Below are 18767 nucleotides of genomic sequence, written 5' to 3'. Positions count from 1 at the left end.
AGGATTATTTTAATAGTTTCATTACAGAAATAATATTTACAGACTAGAAAAAGTAAGTCACTTTGTTTTAATGGATCCAATGTAGTATTGACTGAGAAACCCTGTACAACTGTAAATGCTTGACTGCTTCCTGCTTGGGATGGGAACTGTGAAGATGCCCAAAATGCTGTGTGGGTCATTGAGTTACTGTGCATCAGAGCACTGAACAGTCAAAAGAGTCTTATCTAAGCTATGAATGCAGGGCAGAAATGCATTAAATGGACCACATGGACGTTTTACAAAGGTACCATAATTTTACAAAGGTAACATAATTCCGCTGATAGACCAGTACATCAGTGAGGAGCAGAACACAAACTCTACTTCACTCTTAATACCCCATTTTCTTTCCTGCTTATTTATAGTATTTGTAGTCCCCTGTACTTGGCAGTGGTGAGGCCATGCCTCAAATCTTGTGTTCAGTTTTGGGCCCCTCACTACAAGAAAGACTAACAGGGCTGGAGCATGTACAGAGAAGGGCAACAGGGCAGGGGAAGGGTCTGGAGCACAAGTCTGATGAGGAGCAGCTGAGGGAGCTAAGGGTGTTTAGCCTGGAGAAAAGGAGGCTCAGGAGAGACCTTATTGCTCTCTAGCACTACATGAAAGCAGGTTGTAGCCAAGCAATTCTATAAGTAAAACCCTGTGTTAAAAATGTGTTGAAAATCATTAATGTGTGGCCTGCAACAGAGATGGTACTACTGCTGTTTGAGGCTGGTATTACTTCAGTATACATAGAAAACTCAGAAAGAAGAATAAGAAATGGAGCAAGGCAGTCTTAAACGACATAGAGAAAAATGATATATGTAAAGATGTCCCATTTTCAGCAGGCTAGTAGCACAAGAATATTTAGTCATAAACTTTTTCGTGAGCCTCCTGTGAAACGAAATTTTCAAAGTACTATACAACAAAATGTGTTTAATATCTAATATGTACAGGTTTCCCAGTACATTATTTTTTCTACTTTTACTTGGAAAGAAATATCAGTGCCCACCCTGTTGCCTAAATGCCAGTTGTCACAGAAACGTTCCCTCCTGTCACCTCAGTTCTCTCTGTGAAAGCATATGTTGTCTTTTCCTTTTCATCCATTAATACTCCTAAAATTAGCCCAGACTTCATGGACATAATTAATACAGTTTTGTGTTCTAAGTACTAATAACAAAATAGGTAGCAGTAAAATCATTGGTAGTGCTTTAATCTGAGTTAATTGCTGTCCCTTAAAATTACAGGCATTGATTCTCCAGTGAAACTTGAGGGCTTAGCTGATATCGTACAAAGGAAAATTGAAGAGAGTGATGGTGAGTTCCTTCTTGGCCAGCAAAAAGAGTCTGCATCTGCCCTATGGGCTTCACTCTTCGATGGATCTCATGAGATGACTGTTCAGAAGAACATGCCTCTGGACCCAAAAGGAGATACTACAAGTCCTAATGACAGCAGAGGAAAGAAAAGAAGAGCTCCACCTCCACCCTCCCATAAGTCACCATACAGTGCAAAAGCACAGGTGAACACAGAGCAACTGGGCAAAGAAAAATGGGGGAAGCCTGACCACACATCTGCCAGTGGTTCTTCCCTTGAGTCAGTGTTGGCTACAAAAATGCAGCAGCTGCAGACACCTGTTGCTGCTCCTCGCAAAATCGGTCCTTGTAGAAAAAGCAGTTTAGCTGGTCAGGAGAATCCCATTTTTCTGGTTAACAAGAGCAGATCTGAAAACAAACCAGTACCAACCCCTAGACAGAAAGGCATCACAGAACTGCTAGACCCTAGGTCTTGGTTGCAGCCATAGATGACATAATTAACTTACAGAGTCCCTGGAATTTAAAGTTTCTCAGCCTTCTACTAATACTCTTGGTAAAAATAGATTTTAGCATATAGCTTTTTTGTATTGAGGCTACAGTGTTTTTCTATTTGCCAGGGCATTACTGGTAGCTGCAGTCTCAGCTGTGCTCATTAGCACTCACATCTAAATAATTGCACTAGAACAGGGGAAGTTCTCTCTATCTGGAATAATGGTGCTATTTAGGAAAACAGTGGTTTGGTACTTTCCTCTTGGAAAACCAGCAGTGTTCAGGGTAACTTCAGTGTCCCCACAACCCAGATGTTACCGATGCCTTCTATCAGTCCCACAGCTTAGCCCATCCACAGCTCCTGAGACTACTTCAATTGGGAGTTCACACACATTCAGCACAGATCTTGCAAAGCTTGGGCTCCATGCTTGGCTTAACCTAAAATATCCTTATCTCTCCCTCGTTGTTTGGGAACCACTGCTTATATGGTAATCTACCATGAAAAGTTACTGTGCCGTTCTGAACACTCCGTATGAATTTCTGAGGCAGTTCTATCAATTATTGTGGGATTTCCCGAGTTCTTGCTGGTTCATGTGCTGTCCAAATGGGCCAGGGTTATCTGTCTATGAGCAAGGATATGATCCATCACTGCTGCTTATTTCGGACTAACAGTGTTCAAAAGCAGTGCTGTGTATGAGCACTGAGGATTTCATCTCATGGTTGTTTTTCCTGATCAATGTGGCTCTGTAGCACAGCTTCTCCTTTGTGGAGCCCCTCAGCTGCTCCAGGTAGGGAGCTGGTTTGTAAACATGGCAATGTTACTGGTAAACAAACAGGGATTTTCACCACTTGTTCTTTCTGCAATAGCAGGGAATAAATACTTCAGGTGAAAATATTGAACTTTGATATTCTTCCCTCAGACTGTTCACAGTTTCTGTAAGACGGGTAAGTTGTCAGGGTTCTTGTGGCACCTGCAAAACATCTATTGCATACAGAAAATCTGTATTCTTCTGAATCCACAGCTTAAATACCCAACCCTTTTCTTGGCTGATGCATTTATCTGAAATGCTGGAATTCATCCAAGAGCAAAGGTCTGCCTGCAGTTCTCTCTCTAGAGCCTTGGTACTCAGACCTGTCTTGAGAGGATCATATCAGCAGCTGTATACATACAGTTCATTAATTATTATTTTTTTTCCTAAGTGTGGATGGCTTTGGGAGCTTTACCGTTTCTCCAGAAGGTAGTGTGGGCATGGTTGGTTGGTTTGGTTTATCTATTTTTTTGTCTTCTGCTAAGCTCTTGGCTGCACAGCTGTAAAGGTATCTGCTGAATTCCCCCAGTAGTTCATTGGCTATTGGGGATAGGGCCTGAGAGGCAGGTTTCATTTACAAATCCTTCCACGGGATTAAAGCCCTTTGTTTCTAGAATGTCCTTGTTCATTCTTCATTTAATCACATTCCATTTTCCCTCCAAAACAACCATAATCATTCTTACAATAAATCATGCTGTTACTTAAGTGGATGGTTTGTGAATAGTTTATAAATAGGAACAGAAAAACTGAAGAATAACTACATGATTATGTAAATCAGGCAGTCAACTAAGTGGACTGCACAACTCTGAACAAGAAATAAGAAAAATAAACGGGGGGGGAAGGATATTTTCCAAAATGCAGCTTATTTAGCTTTAAATCTAGTCTTAAACGTTGCTGTGCTCTGAAAGAAAAAAATACCTTTTTCTTGGTAACCCCCTTCCATTTAGTGGTTATATTTAAAAATAAATCTCATAAATATATAAGGCAAGAAGGCACCATAATGAGGATTTATTTTTAAATTCAACAGGCGATTGAATTTCAATGAGCAGTTTCTCTATTAAATTCGGTGGCTTTGTTTTGAACTGAACATACATATTTTAGCAAGGCATTTAATATTAATTTGAAGTCTTCAAGTGATGAGAATTCAGTTATGCCTCCTGTTGCAATAGTTAATTACCCCAGGTACATTTTTCACTTGATTTTCTATTTGCATTTCTAGCTCCACCTTAAGTTATTTTGGTCTTTATGCATTTGATTGCTTATATTGATCTCTGTAGTATCAGCTTTTCTAATTGCTTGTGTGTAGCTGTAAATCATGATTATGTCCCTTTTAACCTTTTCTCTGATAAGACGTACTGAATTCCTTAACTTTCTTGTTGCAGTGAATGTTAGCCAAGACTAATTAATCTTCACGTTCTTCTCTGTACTTCTCAAGTATAGAAATATTTTTAAGGCTGACATCTGAATGAGATGCCACGTGTCAATAGTGATCCATCAGGATTGTATAGAGACACAATGTGATCCTCTTACTCTGATGAATATCTCCCTTTCCTCTTTCTTCAAAAATTGCATTATGCTTTTTTTTGTGAAAGCATTGCCTTGGATGCTGACTTCTATGGCTCAAGGCTTCTTCGGAGTCTTTCTCAAGAATGCAGTACATCATCCTCTTATTATCCTACCTTATATTTTCTTAGAAATACACACTGTATTTTACCAGCATTAAAATACTGCTCATGAAGTGATCCAGATTGCTCTGTATAAATGACCTGTCCTCATTCTTTGCTACTCCAGCAGTCTGCATGTCCTTTGCAAATTTATTGCAAGTGATTTTTACAGTTTCTTCCAGATCATTGATTTTTAAAATTGAATGCAAGGCAAGGTTTGTAGAGAGAGGTGATAAGTTTTTATTACATCAGTGACATGGGTAGGGGGTTGGGGAAAAGGAAACAGACAGGCCACTGAGTTGCTTTTATCCCAGAGCCTTTAAAAAGCTGAGTAAGATGGAAAACAGCTATACTTCTTGCTGAATTCCTATTAATACTGTATTTTGAAATTAGTTTTCTGTCTTCAGCATAACATTCTGTATTGATTTGATCTAGTACTGATATTTTTAGGGAAATTACATGTTCACTGGTTTTCAGTAGGTGACTTAGGGTTCTTGTGGGTAACACCTCAGTGCAGGTGTCTTTGCAAGCCAAGCTTACTATGTCAGAAAGTGAAATACAACCTGTTGTTCAAGACCAGTTCTCCATGAAGCTGTGTTTATTTGTATTTTATATCTATCCTTAAATTAGACTCATGTGAGCCAGTTCATGATATTGCTGTGATCACCACTAAACAAACTAGGCCATTAATTACCCTAATCATCCTGCATCAGAACTATAAAATCCCTATTATGAAGCAACAGTTGACTTCAGGTTTTAGTATTTATTGTTGCTGACTTAATCTTCCTTTTTTTCCCCCTCTTCTGTATTGCCATTATTGCCTTTGCATTTTCTGTTAAGCAAGATGGTTTAACTAATAAAACCTGCAGGCTACCAGCCAACACTGGTCTTAGCTGAACAGTAAAGTCAGTTTTAGGAAATACATTTTTACTCAGCTTTTGTCTATGCAAGAGAACATAAATATTAGTAATAAAAGCATAGCACAATTTTATTAATATAATTAGAAGATACATCTGTGAGGAAAATTGATGGGTTTTGTCTTTTCCATATAGTTTCAAACTGTAGTACTTTATTACTGGTACTGGTCTCTTTTCATTGCATAGACTTCTTCAGGAATTACGACCAGTAAAACACGGTAGTGTTTTAGATTTGGTGCTGATTCAGGTCCCAGGCTGTGAGGTTTGAAGGGTGATGGTCATTGAATCCCATCTATTGGCAGCACATGGAGCTAGGGAACTCTTGACTTTTGTCCTTCTAAGGGGAGGTGAGGGGAGTCAAGAGGCAGAAGGTGCCTGTTCCATAGGGGAAATGCTACTTCTGGGCAGTGAAAGAGAATGTAACCATTACACCATCTTATCAACTGCACTCAATCATGAGGGTGCTTTGATTGCATGACTCAAAATATCAGGGATCAAAACCCAAAAGTCACTTGATAACGCATGTAAATGATGATGAAATAGGAAATACTTCACAAAGGCGCAGGAGACATTAACCAGCCTCCTGCTGGGACGAGGCTTGGAGGACAGCAGGAGGCCTGTGGCTTCTCCCAGCCCTTGCATCCTATTCCCCACATTTGTGCAGGCAAGCTGGAGTGCTGCTGCCTGACAAGGAATTCCATGGAAAAATGGTATTTGTTCAGAGACCCTGAGCCCGGAACAAATGGCTCAAGAGACTCAGTGTAGCACAGGGAAAACTGGTGGCATCTGCTGAACTACACGTGAAGAGGTACTTCTCTGAGGAACATGTCAGGCCTGCTCTGAAAACTGTACCTGCTTGTTCGCTGGTGGAACAAGTTAATGCTGCTTAAAAGCAAAATTAAGTACTTGAATTACTGTCTTGAAGTCGGGCAGAGACAGGAGTCAGCCTGAACTGCTTTTTTAGGAAATACAACTTGAAAGTAATTGCTAGTCCAAACTTGAATATAAATTTCACGGAACATGAACAACTTTTGAAATATTGACTGAACAAAGCCTTAATGTGGTAACTTCTTATATTTAGCTAATGTTTTCAGCTGTTTACTTGGTCTTGGAATGGTAGATGGTACCTTTTTTGATTTTAAAGGCATTAACTTCAAATGTTTACATTTTTACTAGTATTGTGATTTTCTTTTTTTCCTAAGATAATAAAACTAATATTTTATAGAGGTTTGTACATATTTGGGAATGCTGTCCTAGTATTCACAGTTGATATGTAATTAATGCAGATTACCTTAATAGAAAAATGCAGATTTGGACACTAACGTATTGTGAAATGTTAGAACAGAAATCTTCCTTTTTATTTTTTGCTGCTAGCATATTGTATTTCTTTTAAAATATGCAAGTGAAATTAAAAACATTTCTAGAATGAAAGGGTTTTGCTGTAGTTTTCTTCAATCTGTAACTACATTAAGCTTTGCTCCGGTGTATAAACCCTGGGTGATGGCTGCTGTAAAATCAGAGAGCTCAGGGGTAGCTACTTTAGCCCTGGGCCTGTTGTTACTGTGCCCCTCTAGGCTTGAACAGGCAACAGCAAAAAGTATCAGCCTCAGTTTTCTGAACTGGAGGAAGGGAGGAAAAACCATTTAACTGGCTGAGCAATCAGTGCTGGCTGCCATGCATTTGCTCAGCAGATGAGTCCCTGTGTGTAAAGTCAGAAACGTTACCTGAGAAGCACCTTGTTTCCACAACATTTTAGTTCAGGTGCTATCTTACTTCTCTCATGGACTTTCAGGAAAACACACCATGAAGCAGATTTACGTCATTTCTGTCTGCTTTGTAAGGTGGCTTTATAAATGAGCCACTGGCACTACTGATCCCATCCATTAATTGTTTTTCCTTTCACAGGCAACCTTGTGCTGAAGGAGAGCTCCTGTTTGCCTCACTGGCTGGAGCTCAGTGTGGCTTTGCTAATTCAAAGCCAACTGTGCCACAAAAGTTGTATAACTTTTGGCCCAATTATAAAATAAATGTAGAGGGAATTGGTAGATATTTTAATTTGGGGATATTTGACTGATTTAAGAGTCCATGAAAAAAACAAAGTGGGATCCATAATTGCAAGGCAAGGCAACGCAGATGAGTGATTTAATGAAAGTCTTGCTGCAGCTAAAGCTGCTGCAGTTTGCTTTAAGGGATCATGGTAATGTAAGATATGATGATCTTTTCCTATAACCATTAGCAAATGGTTAAACTATAATTGTTCCATATATGTATTAAATGCTCACAGAAAAAAGAGTTTGTGAGACATCAAAATAAATTGCTTTTCATGAGGAAAGAACAATCTTTCATGATTTTATATCAAACTAGCTTTTTAAATGTTCTTTATGTACCTCCCCAAAGGGAGAAAAATTATAATAACTAGTGAAGTGTATTTTATTCTGTTAAGGCTTTTCTTCACAGTTCTATAAACTTCTTGCAAAATAGTTACAAAATAATATTATTTATTGTATACATTCTCTCATCTGTAGGGTTTTTTTCTGCTCTTGTCCAGTGTCAGAAGGTGACACAGGAATACCTGCAGAAGGAAGTTGTGGAGTTGTTTCATACACAGAGAGCTTCTTCCCAGCCCTTAGTAATTACAGGCTCTTTTATATGCAGACGTGGGAAGCCTTTTAGTCTGTCAAAGTTTCACTGTATGTCTCTGTCTGGACATGAATTCATAGTGGCAGTTAAAAGTAAAAAATTGTATTTTTTAATTTACTTAAATTTTGGCATCACTGTTGCCTCATAGCACTTGCAGTTTGATGATATGCCAAAAGAGTTTTCTTTCCAAACTTTAAAATTTGTATATTTTCTTTTGCTGAGAGGGAAAGAGTCTGCATTTGTCATCACATTCCTTTTTTTTTTTTTTTTTGTCACTGGCTATAAAGGTGGTTCCAAAACACAAACACCTACTTAAGTTTTTTCACCCTGAAGGCACCATCCCAGTCTCTTCCATCTTTTTTTTTGATTATATTTTCCATTTTCTAATTAGCATCTGTTTCAAAATCCCACATGTATTTTGACAATATCTTTCTTGAATTGGGTGCCCAGATCTGAACACACACTGCTCGCTTAGGGGAACCCTTGATTTACAAGAACAGAATGTGTTCATTAGTATTGTCTGTGTTTTAGCTGCTCATTCTGCATAAGCAAAAACCAAACAAAAATGTTTCCGTCGCTCTGTGGCCAGAATGGTCTGTGCTTAAATAAAGATGTAACTTGGGAAAGAGAAGAAGATCTTAGTGCTGTTATGGTGAGCTTAACATCTTCCTTACAAATTTCTCAATAGCAGGAAAAATTGTTCTGGCTGCATGACTGGCACGAGTGAGCTGCTTTGTCCTCACAGCATTTGTTTTTCAGATGGCAGCAGCTGCTTTACTTCCTCTGGTTTTGAGTGATCATTATTCTTCAGTCCCTCATGTCTGTACGCAAGGGTTGAGAGCTTTTGAAATAAACTGTGAGCAATTTAACTGACCTTACCATGATATGGATGGATCAGCTGAGGTGCCAGTTGCCGAAGCACTGAGCTGACAGATTCTTAGCCCACATATTTGGCTTTTGGGAAAACTGAGGGCCTGTGGCAACTTTGCCTTTCCTCTGAGCTCCGACTTAGTGACTGGACCCAGAGGATGAGGCTGCTCTTTTCACCACCATAGCTTTGTCACACAGCATGGACCATTTGATGTGGAAGAAACTCTACTCAAAGGTTAGTAGAGTCTCAAATTTTATTAACTAAATGGAAAGCCTTTTATTAAGGACAAATCCTAATAATGGTATTCCATGCACAGTTCCAGGTTAAATTGGATTTATTATACCATGCCCTAATATATCAGGATTTTTCTGTTATTTTAATAAGAGTTCATTTGTGTGTCTAATAATACGTCACATTTTACTCATGACCTCTTTAGAAAGTTTCTTAAATATTTGCTTGATCATTGCCCTACAGTAAAGAAGGATAAAGGTTGCTGTCTTGGGAACACCTCGGGTTTATCCCAGCTCATGCAATAGCCACTTGAGCCTACAGACTGATGCACACTTTTCCATTCATTCATTTAAAATAATTGTATCCTTGGCAAGTAAAGTTAGTGATTTCCAAGCATTAGTGTGTAACCTGCTATTTACATTTTTCATAAGGATAAGCCAAAACATATTGGTCTCCTGCTACTCTACAACTTGCTTGAGTGATTAATATAAATTTTAGCAACAATTTGTTTACTTGCGTTTTTCTACATTTCCTTCACCAGGGCAAATTCTGTGAACCATACCTGCAAAAAAAAAAAAAAAAAAAAAAAAGAAGAAGGAAAAGATAGAGCCAATTATTTAGTTAGGCTCCATCTGTCTCATGTTGAAGCATTAAAGAGAGCCAAGAGGTTGCTGCAGAAACAATTATTTGAATCAGGGTACATAGCTGCAAGTGTATAAATTCAGTTTGGGCTCTTGCTGATATTAAACAAGAGTCAATGCAGGGGCCATGGCTTCTCCGCTCCTCCTTTATAGATAGGAACAGTTGTGACAGAAGTTTCCATCACCCTTTTTGAGACGTTAGTCCTTAGTGGTGCTGGATTTGGCAAAACAGTTCATGACTGTGACCTAAATACTGCTATCCTCACAGACCTTCTGAACTGGGGGCATGCAGGAAAGGAAAAAGAATTCCAGTTCTCCCCATTTCTAGAGAGGTGATGCTAGCTAAGCTACTTTTAATATAAGAACTGGGCAGTTTTGAAAAGTTGACTGTTACAAGTGTGATGTGACCCCCAGAATCTGAATTAGGATGTTTTCTGAGAAGCCACCTGACATTATTGCTGCCCTTCAGCTTACTGGGCAACCTCTTCAGCTTTCTATAGTGACATAATATTCAGAGATGATATTGTTTAGTCCTCATACTACACTTTTGAAGCCCCTTACTACAGAGAGCTTTGAAACCTTAAGCTCTCCTTCCCTTTTCAGTGTCGTTGTAGGAATTAGCCTTGTCTGTCAGGAACATATTTAATCTCGACTGACTTGCAAGACACATGGGGTTACAGAAGCTGAAAGAAGGAAGTGTGGCTTGGGTTTGGCCAGAGCATTGCAGGCTGAGACTTGTCCATGGAGCAGAGTTTGGGGAAGCAGAGTTTAGGACTGTCTCCTATGAGACACTCTCGTCCTCCTCATGCTGTTGAAGGAGCAGCAGTCACGGACAAAGAAGCTGGAGAGATCAGAAACCCCTTTCCAACTGACATGTTCAGTACCTGCCTCAAGCTTCAGCACTGATCCCACTGTTTTCTACAAGGCTCTAGTCCCAACAAAGCACCAGTTTGCACACTTGAGGTGCAAACTCTACTGATGCTGCCCTGGACACGTGTCAGGGAGCAAATGGCACTGGCACTGCTGCCTTTCCCCAGTGCTACAGCACACCAAGACACTTCTGCCCAGCCAGGTCCAGAGCTGAAATCCCAACACACTTTTTATCCCACTCCAGTGCTGTTCTCACAGGGAGAAAGTTTTAAAATGCTTTATAATGATTAACCCTTTGGGTTAATTATTTGTATGGCAGGAGAAGTCATCCACAGATGACTTCCACATATTTCATCCACATGTATGAAATATCCATATATCAGCCCTTATAGACCTGATCGTGCTCAGGTTTGTTTGCCCTTTTAGCAGCATCCTGATCCTATAATCAAATTGTATGTATAAGTTCTGGGTTTGATAAACTAAAACTTAAAAGAACAAACAAGCAAATGAGCTTTTCCACGGCCTCCTCCTCTGCTGAGTGCAGTGTTTCCAGGTCCTCATCCATAGCTCCCTGGAGCAGGGCTCCAGCTTACAGAGCTGCAGTTCCTCCTGGCATTCTCATTCATGCATTCTGTCAAACAACATTTTCTTTGATTTTTCTATCAAGATCTTCTTGACTGAGATCTTCGAAGCAATTAATTCAGTGCTCCATGATTGCAGCTGCTGAATAATTGTTCGTTAGAGTGTTTTCTTTCCCAGGCAAGAGATGTAAAATAGTTGCTCCCCTCAATAAACAAGTTGTCAAATGTGATTAGTTAATGGACCTGTAATCACGCGATAGCATAAAGGTAAGGATTTCGTAAGTGTGATGTGAAAATGCATATTTAAATTAAAGGTATAGGGGAAAATTTTCCCATAGGAATTCTTTCTATCGATGCTGCAATAGACTATTTACCATTCATAATGATTAACTGTAGATCATTATTAAAGAAAACAAGAGATTAGTCATCAAGCATTTCAAATTTAAGATACATTGATTGTCTGAGGTACTTTTAGGTCTGGGTGGGAGATCAAGTTAGTGCCCGGGTCCCCATGCCTCAGCTGGCCTTCCCATATAAAAACTGATATGCAGAATTAAAAGCCTTTTAAAATTAAGGTCAGAAATTTACTGGCCAATATAAGCTCCAAGACCCTGAAATGTGATCCTCTGTTTCTAGTCACTACCTCTGTAATTTGTCAGGCTTGGTCAGACACATGTTAAGAAGCAGAAATGGAGCACCTGGGCTCGTTGTTTCATGGGGAAGAGGGAACATCATTTTTTGGCAAGTGAATGCTCATTCCAACCTAAATGTAGTTACAGCAAATGTGTATTACAGCTCAAAAATCTAAATAGCTCATTTTCATCTCTAAATGATAAATCTACCTTTCTGCTAGCCCTTTAGAAGAAACCTGAGACAATCCTGCAGTGGCATCTGTGGAAAGCCAAAGACCTGTGCAAAGGAATTTTGCAAGGCTGAGGGTTTTTCCTTCCGCCCTCCCTTGGGAAATGTACATTCAATGGTATCATTTCCTAAAAGAGTTTTCCTTGACAGAAAAAGCAAACACTTCTATTTTTGGGGTTTTTTTTTGTTAAAAGCTGTATCTATTATAGAAATTTAATTCTCCATTTGGGAATTACAAACAGTAATACAATAATAATAGTTGTTGGTTACCACACGTTAATTTCAGACTATTGCAGGCAGCTGCCTTCTGCTTTCTGTGCAATCTCTTAGCATTAGGCTCCAATATAAAATGAAATTACTCTGAACTGTCTGCCAAATTTGACTGTTCTTTTAAAATCAAGTAGCTGTTACTTACATTATGTAATAGCAACTGGGGTAATTTAATTACTAAGTCATGTATGAAAAATAAGACTTCAGCTTGCAACCTTCAGGTAATTAACCACCTAACTACTATTAAATAGAAAATAATCAGGGCACGTAATGCTGGACCAGTGGACCTGTCATGGCCACTGCACTGGGGATGTGCTGCATGGCTGGAGGCTGTGGGGCCATTGCTGCTTGTGGCTCAAACCTGTTGGGTTTTTGTTTGCTTTTTGGAGGACAGGAGAGGCAAAGCTTTGGTGAGCTCAGTAAGGAGCATCTCCTCTGATGCCTGCCAGGATGAGACCCCTGCACACTGCCAGGCCTCACACCCCTGAGGCACACATACCCTGAGGGCAGTAATTCAGGAGGGGGCTGACACTCTTCTGGTCCCGGGAGCTGCACTGGGAAGGGCACCGGGGTCCTCATCCCAGGACTGTCTGTGGTCCCTGGGCTCCCTTTCAGTCTTACTCCCATCTTTGGGGGATACCTTGCTGCATAAGGGATAATGGAGATTTAAGGGTTAAGTCCTTCTGCAGGGCTCCAGCTTCTCACTCCTTCCTCGATGTTTTTCACAAGATGAGCATTTGACCAGGGCTACCCGGTATGTGCTAGTAAAGCAGGTTTATAAGCAAAACTGTTTGCTAAGAATATTCCTCTTTGCCAACCCAAAATCCTAATACTGACGGCAGCTGGCTTAAAAAACAGTAATGCAATATTTTTGGAATTTTGACATTTTGGCTGTTCAGTCCAGTAGTTCACACTTCAGAGGCTTTTCTCCTCCAAGGCTCTCTTGCCATGAAAGTTGAGACCTATGAATAAGGTGGTTTTAGACACAACTCCACAAGTTACCTGTTTAATGCAAACATGCTGTGCTTCAGTGTTGGCACAGTTGCAACTTTACCCTATGGTTTCTCTCCAACATCCCTCCAGCCTCATCTCCTCTGTAGGTTACTTCAGGGGCTGTTCCACTCTTCTTGGAAGGAACAGACCCCTCTTGGATTGCTCCTGGTGTCACAGTAGGCTTCTCTGATTCCCCCTTCCTCTCCCTTACACCTCTGCTTTTTCTGGTGTAGTAACTAAGGACAGTGGTTTTCTAAGAGAGTGTTTTAAGGTACTGGACCTTCTAGAAGTGATCAAGGAGCCAAAGGGTAGATCATACACACAAAGCCATGGTTGACTGCAGGACTGCAGCAGCTGGAGTGTGACATAGATGGCCAAATATCATGAAGCTCACAATGGTATCCCCTGAGCTGGTGAGACCAAGGTTAGGACCAGATTACTTCTCTGGATAGCCGCATTGCTCACAAAGAGCATCCAAGCTTTCCTGGAAGGCTACATGCTGGATCAAGTGGCTACATCCCTTCTTTGCCCACACGTTGCTTGAGAGCCATCCTCATCCTTGTTAGTATGCAGCTGGTGCGATTCACTGGCTCTGCCAAGCAGAGCTTTTTAATTCTCCCTCGCTGGAGAGAGGAACTTCTGAACGAGAGAATGATTAATGCGGGGACAAGGAAAAAAAAAGCAAACAAAATTAAAAAAGGAATAATAAAAACCCTCAATGAAAGTGAAACGATCAAGATTTATGAGAATTCTATGAATTCCTTGCAGACTGTTTAAAGTAGAGTTGCATAAGCCGCAGCACACCGCACTCGGCACATCCATTAATGAGAATGGCCGTGTTTACGCTTTCATTTACATCGCCTCCATGCCCGCAGGCTCCAAGCAAGGCTCGTTCACACACGGAAGGAGAAAACAGAAAGCCAGGCCTGCGTAACTCGGGACCAGCTGGAAGGTTTTTGGCTGCGAAGGGTGGGTCCTGCCGGCAGCACAGCTTGGAGAGGCCGCCCAGGGCAGCAGCGCCCGGCGCGGGGACAGCCAGGGAGGGGGAACACGTACCAGGCACTACAGAGAAATCTGGTTTTTTCACAGCTCCAGGAGCATGGTATTTGGATAAATCCAAGTTTTCCTGGGAAGGTTAACCAGCTTGCAGTCAGCAATGTTCAGCAAACTTCTCACCCTGGAGAGGTTTGTCAGGCACTTGTTTTTGTTCCATCCCCTTCCCAGTTTTGATGGAAACAGATTAAATGTTGCTGGTCAGGTTTCTCACTGTGGCTGGGGACAGGTGGCCTGCTCCTGCAGCAGTGAGCACAAGCCAAATTGCAGTGAGGGTGCCTCCAAGCTGCCTGAAATTAGAAATCATTGGAGTACATATTCCCTCACAGGTCTTTTTTTCTGGAGAGAGCCTGGCAGAGAAGAATATCAGTGGTAAGACATTTGCAATGAATTGTCCCCATATGAAATACTGAATGTGAGTAATATCCCTCCACTCTCCACCAAGTAGTCTCTTCACCACTGAGCTCTCTCTAACACAAGGGGGTTAAACACCAGGATGACTTGGATGGTACAAGCTGGGAGAAGCCCAACCACTGCAAAGCATGGTTCTTACATAATCATGTTTGTGGGCAGCTCGAGCTCACGTTTGCTCAGGGTGGATCACAGAAGCTCTCCTGTGTGACATATTGCAGGATAACTGATAGAAGAGTTGGTTGTAATTGGAAGAGACAGGCTCAGATGATATCTGCACACTGAAGATCTCAGCTTGCAGACAGAGGTCACACCTGATCTCCTCCTCTGTATAACTACCGGTTTCAAACCTTTCTGAATAGGTTCAAAAGCCAAATCAAAATGTTACAAGTTAGTATGATCTGAAACACAGTGTTTAAGAAGCTGCCATTCCAGTTACAGAATATAATTCAGGGGCTGTGAAGAGGAGCGGTGGAGGAACAGATATTGCATCCGTACTCACTTCAGATAATAATTAACCATTAACTTGAGGCTGAAATTTTACGGTATTTGTCCTGTCTATTATGTGCACACATGCGTATGCATAAGTTTTAACACTGCCAGCAGCCTTTTAAGGCACACACAGTGGGACTCCAGACAGCTGGGCTTGTAAAACACAACACCCAACTTCTCCATCTGCCTGTTCCTTCTGCTCCAGGTGCACCCAACAAATTATACGTTCATCCTTTCCCCTCTTCCTACCTTCTCAACTGGGCAAGGAAAATAAAACAAAATGTCACGAGCACAACTTTTCCAATTTCTATGGGCATCTATACCAGTGTCTAGGCTGGGGGCTGCTCACCTGGTGAGGATGGCTGTGTTGATGGAGCAATCCTCACTCAGCCAAGGGACACTGGTGCTAATTTGCGAGGTGCATCTTCTGTGCTGGTCCTTGTGCTGCACAGCAGGGAGATGTGCAGTGGTGTTCTGTCCCATTCTGGATGATCTGGCATGTGGCAATAGCTGAGGCCCTGCAGCCATCATGGCATCATGTATTCTATTGCATTGTTCCAGCAAGTACAGTTTGCTTTCAGGAGGTTCAATTAGCCCGGGCATAACTTCTTCTTAAAAAAGTTGGTTTCAGAAAAAATAATAAAAATTAAAATTAATAACATATCCAAACTCTGCGATACCAGAGAGAGAGAGCAGCACTGAAGAGTGGGGGTGGCACTGAGGGGAGTGGTGGCACTGAGGGGAGTGGTGGCAGCAGCAGAGCACAAGGCCCACAGCCATCCCCTCCAGAGATGGAGGGGCCAGTGGATTTCTATTCCAAGTAACCTTGTTTCCTTGTTTGAAGTATCCAGCATGCAGTTGTTATTCCTTTGTGCCTGATCCATATGGAGATGTATCCTAGTAGTGCATAACTCCCTCGGCCTTCTCTGGGATTTTCCATACACAGCCTTATAAGGGCCTGTCTGAAAAGCCGAATTTACACTGAGTTGGGAACCCTGTTCCTTCCATGCTGATTTCGTTCTTTGATCCGTGTAATTCCTCTGAACAGAGGAGGGCCAATAATCGATAGGTGCTACAGACAAGCTATTTAGTGGGACTCCATCTGAACTTAGATAAATCATTTGATCTCATTCTGCCTCCATCAATCCCATAGCAAAAGTAGCTTAGCGCTGGCTCTAAATGAAGAACAGATGCTCCTTCCGAGCGCGGCTATCACACACCAGTGAGGAGAGAGGGGGATAAACAAACACACCCTCCAAAGCAGCCAGTGGAAAATACAATTGGTGGCTCCACTCTTGGAGTTGTTCCTCCATCTCCATTAGCAGCTGAAAGCAGAATATGCAGGGGAAGACAGAGGGACTGTGAGAATAATGGCTGCTTTCTCAGAGACCCCCCATGACCTGGGCAGCCAGTGGCTCAGGGCATGGTGGGTGGAGACTAAGGGCATGTCAGGGTCTACTGCAGCACAGGACACAGGTACTCTAAGGGGTGAAACCTGAATGCCTTTCACATCACATTTTAAGTTCCTGGGAGGAAAATCCCTTTCCCATTGATATACATAACAACGTAGTGAATTCCCTGTCTTCCCATTCCTGCTTCAGAGGCCCTTTGCTGCAGTTCAGACTCTTCTTGCGTACCATTTTTATGTGTTTTTTACTAGTTTGGAAAAGAGTAGCATCTGCAGCTGCCTTGTAGGAGATCTGGTTTGGATCAGAAACCTGTCCACACCGAAAGAGATGTCACCCAGGTAAACTCATAATGTAGTGGGTTGTTGTCAGTCTTTATTTATTTCAAGTTTATTTTATATCATATGGATAGTGTTTGGTGGGGCTGCAATATAATTCCAGATGGGAAAATGTAATCCACTCTTGTTCGTCTCTTGATGGAGTAGTGCCAGCTTCTCATTTTCACATCACATGAAATGGGGTTTTGTCTAATTCAAAAACTACAGTAAATGAAAAGAGAACCATTCAGCAGTTTTTACTGTACACCCCCCACTCCTGCCCTTCAGCAAGGACTAGGATTTTATTGTGTGGTTATCACGTCCTGAGACAAGATGTCCATGGTGGCAAAGCAGATGGCTGCCCAGCCACAGCATGCGTCGGCAGCCTTTTCTGGTTTTGCTGATGGGGGACACATTTTGTAAGTATTATAAGATGAAGTGTTGGACAAAACACTTCACAGGGTCTTTCTCCAAAGGGCCTCTCATGATTGTTGAAGGTAGGCTGCTGGATGGGCCACACAGCCACACCTGGCTCCCAGGTCACCCATTGCTTACGACAAAGCAGATACTAATGGTATAGGAAAACAGGCTACAGCTGGATATCTGGAGTCATTGTCTATTAATAACCTAAAGTTAAAGCCCAAATGCACGGAGAAGCTGGTATAAAATCACCCAGCCCTCACCCTCCTCCAAGCCACTCTAACCCTGGATATGGATGGGTTATACGAGCAGGATCCTTGCTGCTGCAGATCAAGCACCAGGATGAGATTCCAGCTTCAACCCGGAAGAGGTGTTCTGTTTGCAGGGACAGAGCGGGATGGACACCGCTCACAGATGGGTATGCAACTCCAAAGTGCCCCTGTTCAATCCCAGGGCATGGCAAGAGCAGGAGCTGCTTACGCAGGAGTGGTGTGTTTCTGTGTGTGCCTGTGTATGGCAATTTGTTTGTTGGTTTCTTCCACATAAATTTTGAAACTAACAGCAACCAAATAACCTGATAAAGAATCCCAGCCACCAGGGACAGAGGAGCAGCTGTCTCAGAGGTAATTATATATTTACATTATCTATTTTTACAATGAAAGTGTACATATATAGTTACATAAATATAAGTATGTAAACCTATAGAGAAAAAATATATTATCCAGACAAATACATACTTCTATATAAATTATTCTGATATATTTATTGCTTGTATTTATATGTTTATCTATATTAAAATGTATTTAACACTTCATTATATATGTTTATAACTATGTATTTCTTATTGCCCACAGGCATTATGAAACCCTGCAGGGGGATGGAGGGGTGAGGCAGGTGATGCCCCCACCCCAGGGAAAGCTGAAGCACAGGCACAACCTCAGAGGCACTGCGGAACCCCCAGGGGAAGAACCACTGGAGGGAAGATGCAGAATAAGCCCTCCATAAAAAGCCACCCACCCTAGCCCTGCTGCATCCACCTCTACCCATTGCTATCTTTGCTCACATGGTTGAACCCCTGGTACCTGTCAAGCAGAGAGAAAAAAATATCTCTTCTCTAAAAATTCACCATCTCAATGTTTCAGGTAAGCACTGAGAAAAATATCCATTTTATGCCCTCCAAGGAAGTTTCACAGGTAAAACAGAGAACATTAGCCTGGATATTTTCTGTCCCAGAAAAAAAGCAATCCTCTTCTCTCCATTAATTTTGGGGGGAGAGGATAGGGCGGGGAAGCAGACAGGGATGATAATAGGGACTAGGTGGCACTTGGGCTGGAGCCATGTCTCCTGCACACAAGAAATCAGAAGCATCAGAGATTATTTTTGTCCCTTTTTTGTAGGTCACGTTTAATAGAAATGTTAATAATGCTGTTATCTGTATATCTGAAATCTTATATGGTAGCTCTGTAATCCACTGTCTTTATCAGCCTTCTTTAATGTATAATT

General features: G+C 41.5%; 1 protein-coding gene across 3 annotated transcripts in view; it reads left to right on the top strand.

The window, feature by feature from the left end:
* Positions 1-5413, top strand: part of RTKN2 (rhotekin 2) — a 186768-nt gene extending 181355 nt beyond the window's left edge. For all 3 annotated transcript variants that reach the window (XM_032695698.1, XM_032695699.1, XM_032695697.1), the window contains one exon: positions 1263-5413. In XM_032695698.1, the coding sequence (XP_032551589.1) occupies positions 1263-1816 (554 nt within the window). In that variant the 3' untranslated portion in view covers positions 1817-5413. The remainder of the gene's footprint in view (positions 1-1262) is intronic.
* Positions 5414-18767: the final 13354 nt, after the last annotated feature.

The sequence above is a fragment of the Chiroxiphia lanceolata genome, chromosome 8, assembly GCF_009829145.1.
Source record: "Chiroxiphia lanceolata isolate bChiLan1 chromosome 8, bChiLan1.pri, whole genome shotgun sequence".
In the NCBI taxonomy this organism is placed as follows: Eukaryota; Metazoa; Chordata; class Aves; order Passeriformes; family Pipridae; genus Chiroxiphia; species Chiroxiphia lanceolata.
Note: the sequence above shows the minus strand (reverse complement) of the source record. Positions and strands in the feature narration are given on the sequence as shown.